Below are 9,283 nucleotides of genomic sequence, written 5' to 3'. Positions count from 1 at the left end.
TAGAGTGGGTCACCATGCCCCCCCCACTACTGAACTTCTCATGTATTTTCATGTACCCTTGGGTCCACTCTTTCAAAAAATGCATGTTAACAGAAAAAAAGTTGGGTCTCACTGCCCCCCAGGGACCCCTTTTTGGCCACACCCCTTTTGTTTCATTAGACTAGACTGATTTGGTAAAGGTTGTTCCAAGCTATAAAACAGGCAGCACACCATGTTTTTATACAACATCATTTTCTGTGCTCGGTGTGAACGTCTTCTTGAACATACCCCTCTTTGCTGCCCTCCACCAGTGAACCAGCTGGAATCTCTAAGAAGAGGCTGTCCTTTGACAGGACTGTACTCCAGGAGGCAGTGCGGCGCTCACTCAGCTGGTACTGGAAGCAGAGGAACGAGGGGTTCCCCCCGACTGGAGCAGACTGGGTCACTGTTAATTTATCATCCTGGATTCACACAGAGAAGAACAGAAAAACAGGTTTTAGGATAAGAATGTGCCCAGGCTTCTGACACAAGATTAGATAATAAATACAACAATAACACAAATATTTAATGGTTTTTAAGTTAACTGTAAGTATTTCCATTACAGTGAGGTTTTCTGTACGTACATGTGACAGTGAAATTTTATGAAAGAGATTTGGAAAACTTGGAGCTACGTTGGTAGAGTCACCTAAGGCAAACAGGTCCTATGTGAGGGATCAGACAAAGTGCAGCCCAAAGACCCCTATGATGAACACAGTCAATGGACTGAGTGTTCCCTCGCCCGGACTCAGGTCACCGGGGCCCCACTCTGGAGCCAGGTCTGGAGGTGGGGCATGTTGGCGAGCACCTGGTGGCTGGGCTTTCACCCACTGAGTCCGGTCAGGCACAGAGATGTGGGTCCCCCTTCCCATGGGCTCACCACCTGTGGGAGGTTCTGTAGGGGTCAGGTGCAATGTGTGCTGGGCAGTGGTCGAAGGCGAGGACATTGGCGGTCTGATCCTCGGCTACAGAAGCTGGCTCTAGGGACGTGGAATGTCACCTCTCTGGTGGGAAAGGAGCCTGAGCTGGTGTGTGAGGTTGAGAGGTTCCCACTAGATATAGTTGGACTCACCTCAACGCTCCGTTGGTGGGGGAGGATGCCAGTCAGACCTGGCAGACCCAAACGTGTAGTGAGGGTCTGCTGGGAACGTCTGTCAGAGTCTCCCATCACATGTAACTTCAACTCACACCTCTGGGGGAACTTTGAATACGTTTCGGGGGAGGTGGGGAACATTGAGTCTGAGTGGGCCATTTTCTGTGCCTCCATTGTCAAGGCGGCTTACCTGAGCTGTGGCAGAAAGGCTGTCGTGCCTGTCGTGGTGGCAACCCTCAAACCCTCTGAACCCTCTAACCTGCTGGTGGACACCGGCGGTGAGGGATGCTATCAGGCTGAAGGAGGAGTCCAATCTGGTTTTTTGGCCTGTGGGACTCTGGAAGCAGCCAATAGGTATCAGCAGTCCAAGCAGATTGCGGCTCGGGTGGTCGCTGAGATAAAAACTCTGGCATGGGAGGAGTTCGGAGAGGCCATGGAAAAAGACTTCCATATGGCTTCAAGGCACCTCTGGTCCACCATCTGGCATCTCAGGGGGGGAAAGTGGTTCACCACCAACACTGTTTATGGTGGGGATGGTGCACTGCTTGACCTCAACTCGGGACGTTGTGGGTTGGTGGGTAGAATACTTCAAAGACCTCCTCAATCCCACCGACTTGTCCTCCCATAAGGACGCAGAGCCTGAAGACCCTAGGTCGGACTCTCCAATCTCTGGTGCCGAGGTCACTGAGGTGGTTAAAAAGCTCCTCAGTGGCAGGGCGCAGGGGTGGATGAGATTCTCCCGGAGTTCCTTAAGGCTCTGGATGTTGTGGGGTTCTGTTGGTTGACGCGACTACAACACCGCATGGACATCAGGGGCAGTTCCTCTGGATTGGCAGACCAGGGTGGTGGTCCCCCTATTTAAAAAGGGGGACTGCAAGTGTGTTCCAACTATAGGGGGATCACACTTCTGAGCCTCCCTGGTAAGGTCTATTCAGGGGTCCTGGAGAGGAGGGTCTGTTGGATAGTCGAATCTCAGATTCAGGAAGAGCAGTGTGGTTTTGGTCCTGATCGTGGGACAGTGAACCAGCTCTACACCCTCAGCAGGGTCCTGAAGGTTTCATGGGAGTTCAACCAGTCTACGTGTGTTTGTGGACTTGGAGAAGGCGTTCGACCGTGTCCCTCGGGGACTGGACAGAATTTCTAGGAGCAGCCAAGGTGTTGAGGGGATCCTTTTTGGTGACCTTAGGATCACATCTCTGCTTTTTGTGGATGATGTGGTCCTATTGGCTTCATCAGATCCTGATCTTCAGCTCTCACTGGAGCGGTTCACAGATGGGATGAGGATCAGTGCCTCCAAATCCCAGACCATGGTCTTGAGCTGGAAAATGGTTGGTTGCCTCCTCCGGTTCGGGGAGGAGGTCCTGCCCCAAGTGGAGGAGTTTAAGTATCTCAGGGTCTTATTCACGAATGAGGGAAGAATGGAGTGGGAGATTGACAGGTGGACTGGTGTATCTGGTGTGTCTAGAGGAGTCTGGTGTTTCTAGTCTGCAGTGATGTGGGCGCTGTACCGGTCTGTCGTGGTGAAGAGAGAGCTGAGCCAGAAGGTGAAGCTCTCAGTTTACCAGTTGGTCTACGTTCCTACCCTCATCTATGGTCAGGAGCTTTGGGTAGTGACTGAAAGAAGGAGATSACAGATCCAAGCAGCTGAAATGAGTTTCCTCRGCAGGGTGHCTGGYCTCTCCCTTAGAGATAGGCTGAGAAGCTCAGTCATCCAGGAGGGACTCAGAGTAGAGCCGCTGCTCCTCCACGTCGAGAGGAGCCAGTTGAGGTGGTTCATCTGGTTAGGATGCCTCCTGGACTCCTCCCTGGTGAGGTGTTCTGGACACGTCCCACTGGGAGGAGACCCAGAGGAAGACCCAGGACAAGCTGGAGGGACTATGTTTCTCAGCTGGCCTGGGAACACCTTGATTGGCTCAAACTTTGACTGAGGGTCTAAACTAACAACATAAAGGTCCTTATGTGGACCCCTGCATATAGCACTTTACAGTAGTGAGCTTCATGCACTGAGACCGTGTGGTTCTGTTTACACACCAACAGGCTCAGGTGTACTTGGGTTACCTTGTGAATGAGCACGCCATGAGAGTGATCCCTGACACTCCCTCGCCCACCCGGGATCTTCAGCTGTGGGTGAGGGGCATCAGGAGCACCACAGAGGCCCTGGAGCCCGAGGGATAGAGCTGGGCAGGAAAGACCCCGCTAACAAGGAGCTGCAGAAACACATAAACACAAACCAGAGTTTCATATTAGCTCAAGCAATAATCATCACAAACCTATTAGAAAATAAAATAAATAAAAATCTAAATTCCAAATACTTTCTAACAAACTTAAAAACTGAACATTGCAGCACCTTAAAAATCCTGTCACGTTACTAAAACCTGCACTGCCAGGATGACAGCGCTACAGCAGAGGAAGGCACAAAGCCAAATAATAAATCTTGTGTAATAAGGCTGTGATGGTTTATTATGATTCCTGTGGGAGAATAGGATATAACAATTATTAAACATAACTACTATTACAAAAATTAATATAAATTTAATTTTAATGTTGAAGCATTATATATTGTTTGAACAAGCAAATGCTGATTTGCAACTGCAATGAAATCCATGAACAGCCGGGGGCGGGCAGTATCACTCCTACTGTCTGCTGTGGTTGAACTCATGAAGAAAAACGCACTGGCCTGAAAACCTGCTAGACCATGAAGCCGGGTTCACATCGGACACGTCCTGAGCACCTGAAGCAGCCAGTTTACATGCAAACCTTACAGTGGACGCACATCTGGGAGCAGTGCGGCGTGTTTTGCCAGTTTAGCGCCACACAAAAAGTAGCAGTAGGATGCGGCAGAGCATTTTCCATACATGCAGCGTGTCCAACGCAGCCGCTGCTCGAGTTCAACAAAATTTAAATATCGCTGCTCGACGCACCGCAGCAACCAATCAGAGAATCATTTTTCCATGTGAGGGTTTCCTGGACCCAACACAGACGGACAGGAGCTCTTTAGCTGAAATTAACTGTCTGCAGTTGTTCTGGCTGGAGATATCAGCACCGATGTGGGTCAGCAGCTCCTTAAACTGTCCACGGTGTTAAACAGACTGCCTCCAAACCAGGGCTTCTTAACTTTTTTAACCTCAGGGCCCAATTTGTTCAACATAAAGTGAGGTCCAGTCGCACATTACCAATGTATGGATCAAAATAATTATTCTAAATCTTTGTTTAATTTTATTGTATTTACATATGAACTAAACTATCATAACTAACATAACTAAACTATCATAACTAACACAACTAAATTAAATACACTTACATTTTAAAAGTAAAACTCCTGTGTAAGAGACCACCCTATGAAATTAGGACCAGCCCAATCTCACAAAATAATCCCTCAAGATCTTTGCATTATGAAATCCCAGACAATAAAGAAATACCCACCCTGATCATGAATGAGAAATGAAAACTTGTGACCTGAACGTATTTCCAAAATAAAGTAATTTATTTTTAGATATATGAACAGGATTAAACACACAAACATTTATTAAAAATATTATATGAATAAATGAACACAAGTTATATTTCCGACATATGAATNTTTTTCTCTCTTCTCGACTTCATCTGCAATTAGTCTTAACTGATCATTTAGGGTGTCAATGTCCCATTTTTCAGCTTGCTCAAGAAAGCCTGGAGCAGTCGGCTTCGTTAAGACCTCTAGGGCTTCTGATACGCCACAAACAACCAGCCTTCTTCCTCCAGGAGTTGCAGGGGTAGTTTGGTCCTGCGTGGTATCTAGAGGCGGTGTGGGGTTTTGATCATCAGCCATGATTTTGAAGTGCTTGTTGAGTTTAGAGTGTGTTTTTTGCAATTAATGTGTCAAAACTTTTATAGTAGTTAATTGAGAAGTTAAAAATAGCTTTTGGTTTCTTTAAAATATTGTCTGCAAAAGATTTTTAATTGTTGAGGAGCGTTGCGCTTACCCTGTATAATTAAAGTTATTTACAAACACAAATATTTTGTAAACCAGCTAAATTTCTAAACAATTTTACAGATAAAAGAGATGACTTAATATACAAACATTGTTGATCACGCTGTAATAAAGCTTTTTGCATTAAAACCCTTTTTTCAATTTTTTATTTTACCTTTGTAAAATAATTTGATGTGGTTTAAATCTAATGTGAACAGATCTGTTGGTTCAGAACTGTATTCTGTTAAAAATCAGTATTTTTTACTGTTTTTAATTGTTTCAAAAGCAAGTTCTCACCTTTGAATTGTACCTATATTTAGCTTAACTATTACAGTCATCTAATTTACAAACTATAGTTCAAATAGAATGTCCACCTTTAAGCATAAACCTTTAACTACTGCTGTTCAGCAATTAGTTTTTAGTATTTAAGCTTGTTTATGAACACTTCCATTAAACAGAGATTGTAAAAACAGACTGAGTGCAATACAGTTAAACCTGTTTATATATAGGATTTTTGTAGAAATAAACCCTTTTTTAATTGAAATTGGTTTTATTTAAATGCATTAGTTTAAGTTTTATTTTATTTTGAATAAACAGAGTTGATTAACCTGTGTTTTGATTCGATTTTGGCTGAAAAGTTGAGAAAAATGTGTGTTGGTGAAAATGGCTTTTTAAGAGAGTAATACCTTAAACCAACCAGCAGATGTCGCTGTTGCAAAGGAAAACACCTCAGCTTTACTCACCTTTGAGTGACAGCAGCACCGCGGCTCCTGTTCCAATGACGGAGCGTTAACAGGAAATCCCGCCTTCAATGCGCTCCTTCAGGATAAAAACGGGTGTCCGTTTTTATAGTGCAAGAGTCAACAAGCGCAGCTTTTACACACAAGAAACACGTACTGAATATAATTTCACAGTTTTAAACCACAGTTTAAAACACGGCATTTCAAAATCAACTAGCGTTAGCTTGTTACTACGCTAGCGATACAAACCAGCTTCTTTTAAGCTGGCGGGTTGAACCGGAAGTTCTTCCGTCTGTTCTCCTGTTTACCTATTTCTCCATCTGCCTTCGCAGCTCGGAGTTCTAACCTGCTCAGAAAATGCGTCTGAACACGCACAGAGTTCTCTGCTGCGGTCCAACCGACAGTTTTGCAGGTTTATCGGCCCGCTTAAAGCTGCCGAAACGGCTTTTTGCCGTTACACCGGGACATTTTTCAGTCCCGGAAGTAGCTCGAAGCTAACTTTGTTATCTCCTTGCGCTACTGTAATCTCCTCACGTCTTTATTTCCAATGAAATACGTGTAACAAATCGAGTGGCCAACTCGATGTGGATGTTAGCGGAGTTATGCAAATAAAATCATAAACTGCCTTCACAGATTAGATTTTAAAAATGAAATAGCGTTTGCTATGAGAGAGAAACTAAGGCGAGTCACTATCTGGCTGTGACGTCATCACCTTGAGAAGCCGTGAAATGCTTATTTTTAAGCAGCAGCAATGTTAAAGCCTTATTAAAACCTCAGAATGACAGAATAACAACAAAATCTGCAGCCTTTGCTATTATCTGAACACCTCCAGTCATAAAATGGTCTTATAGCATCACTCTTTTGCCAATATGAGAAAGTAATATATTTTTTACTTCCACAATGCACAGAAATATTTTTTTCATGAGAAAAATATTTAAATCAGAGTTCACCATTCAGGAATGGGACTCGTACGGCCACCAATATGTAGGAATGGGTTACTTATGTAAAATAAGTTCCCTACATCTTCTCATAACTAAGTTATGAGAGTAAATTTTACCAAGGTTTTCCTCATTACTTTAATATTTGTCTGTGCAAAGTGAAGTGACACAATGAGGGAACGTCAGACGAGTTCAAGTTGATTCATAAAAGATTATGCAATCATTTATTTACACAAATTGAACAAAATCATAGTTTACACCTGATCGTGAGTTTCTTATATTAAGCGTCTAAGTAAATGAGATAAAACCCGCGTCCGAATTTCTTTCACATTAACTCATACAGTAAACGTCAGTTCTGATGTTAAAACTAAACAATTTACTGGCGCTTCACTTATGGTTGGCAAAGGATAAAGGGTAAGAAAAGGTAAGAAAATTAGGGATTAGTGTTTCTGCTTTTATTCTGGTAAGGTGTACAACCGGTTCAGCACGTCCCCTCTGCTCTCAGGCTTTAACTTGACACGTCACCACGAACACGTCAGCTTTACCTGGTGATGTCTGCTCAAGAACCCCTGGTATGGCTGTCTCAGCAACGACCCTCTAGGAAGCTTGTCCTCGCTGGTCCTTGGCGAAAAGGTGTCTTTCAGGTGACTTTTCCATCTGTTTCAGCCCAGGCTAGAAAGATTCCAGCTGAAAGTTCCGGTCGTCTTTCAAAATTGTAAGAGACCATACTATGAAAATCAGAACCAGCTAATTTATCATAAAATAATCCCTCAAGACCTTTGCATTATGAAATCCCAGAAATGATGAAATACACCTCTGATCATGAATGAGAAATGAAAACTTGTGAACTGAACGTATTTCCAAAATAAAGTAATTTATTTTTAGATATATGAACAGGATTAAACACACAAACATTTATTAAAAATATTATATGAATAAATGAACACAAGTTATATTTTCGACATAAAAATTCCACCTCAGAGTTGTCATAACAGTAAGTTTCAGGTGTTATAACTTACTGGCACGCTGCTTAACTAAGTTTTAAGTAAAAGAGAGAATAAAGATAAAGGTTTAAGCTTTAAGAATAGGATGAAAAGAAATTAATGAATTTAGCACTTGTTCTCCACAAGTGAAAACCAGACCAGCACATCAGCATGTCAAGACTAGACACCTCCAGAGCTAGACTTCGGCGTTTTATCTCAGCAAACATTTGTCTACCTTTAGATGTCTTCAGACAGAGCCGAACCGGCAGGCAGGTAGAAGGTTTGTGAGTGACCGCCTCCTGAAGTCCGCAGGATGGATAATGTCCTCATGACAGCGGGGGTTGAGAAGCCCTTTGTCTCACCCCAACGAGCCCAGTGGCTCCCGGCGCTGGTATCAGTCGCTTCTCGGCAGTAGAATTAGGTTAGTATCATTCAGACTCCCAACCAGACAGGTGCCCAGACGGACACCACTCCTCAGAGAGACCCAGTCAGAACCATCCTTTCTCCGACGAACAGACAAGTAGAACTACTAACTGTGTCAACGGTGTGAACAGAAAATTAGTTCTTTGAGAGAAAAAAGAGAGAGAAGAAAACATTCTGTTTTTCCCACACTTGCGGCCAGCTGGTGTTGTTGTTATCAGCAAAAAGACCTTGGAAGTCTGGAGAGACAGACTAAACTGTTGTACTTACAATCCCTTCTCTAAGGTTATAGATCACATCCACAACTTTGCACAAATGGATTAATAGTAAAATGAATAGTACACAATAATTAATCATTAAACCAATTAAGAAAAATGATAAAACCATGATTAATAAACCAGTACTAAGAAAAACAATAAAACACATTTCAACTCTTTTTTCTTCACAGTGTTAGACTCTGGAATAAAGAGAGATGCAAAGATTAATTCAATAAAACTTTGAGTAATGATATATTGATTATAACCTGTAATAGAAGATTAAATGAAGAAAAACATATGGAACATATTGTTGTATTCACTTAAAGAAAATAGAAACAAACTTTAAAATGATTTTCTTCTTATAAGTGTAAAAACAAAATCAAAGACAGAAATAGAAATGTTTATTTCACCAGGGTTACCCCTACAAAATAAAAGTCTCCCCTCGGGAGTTGAAAACACTTTTATGAGACTTATGTCTCCAGGTGGACAGAAGCGGCTTGCTCCTGCCCTGGCCGACAAGCAGACTCGAATTGGCTCTTGAGTCAAACCTGCAGCCCGGCTGTTCTCCCGAGAGAGAATCAGCCCCTCTTCCCATATCGGCATCCAGGAAGGAACTCTGTGTGTCTCTAAGACGTCCGTGTTAGTAAGAAAAGAGTCGGAGCCTTAGATCCGCCCTGAGGCGTTTTGCATGAGTCAGGAAAATGAAATAAGATAAGAGAGTTGCCAGACGCCAGTCAAGGTCATTGCTCTGTAGCTGTTTCACAGACATTATGATAACATCTTCTTAGCTTCTTTCTGCTAGACTGTAAGAGGAATCACTGTAAAACATTTATGATGATTAATTAACATTTCTGTTTAAATAATCAGTCTGACCTTGGTGTCCAGATA

The 9,283-nt window shown here is 43.0% G+C and overlaps 1 protein-coding gene across 1 annotated transcript in view; it reads right to left on the bottom strand.

The window, feature by feature from the left end:
- Positions 1-9,283, bottom strand: part of LOC106531198 (ornithine decarboxylase antizyme 2) — a 14,570-nt gene that overhangs the window by 3,250 nt on the left and 2,037 nt on the right. The window contains exons 2-3 of the mRNA XM_014026979.1: positions 3,167-3,304; positions 268-440 (exon numbers count right to left, since the gene is read on the bottom strand). Coding sequence (XP_013882433.1) covers positions 268-440; positions 3,167-3,304 — 311 coding nt within the window. The remainder of the gene's footprint in view (positions 1-267; positions 441-3,166; positions 3,305-9,283) is intronic.

Source organism: Austrofundulus limnaeus, unplaced genomic scaffold (assembly GCF_001266775.1).
Source record: "Austrofundulus limnaeus strain Quisiro unplaced genomic scaffold, Austrofundulus_limnaeus-1.0 Scaffold606, whole genome shotgun sequence".
Taxonomy (NCBI): Eukaryota; Metazoa; Chordata; class Actinopteri; order Cyprinodontiformes; family Rivulidae; genus Austrofundulus; species Austrofundulus limnaeus.
This window is presented reverse-complemented; position numbering and strand designations above follow the sequence as displayed.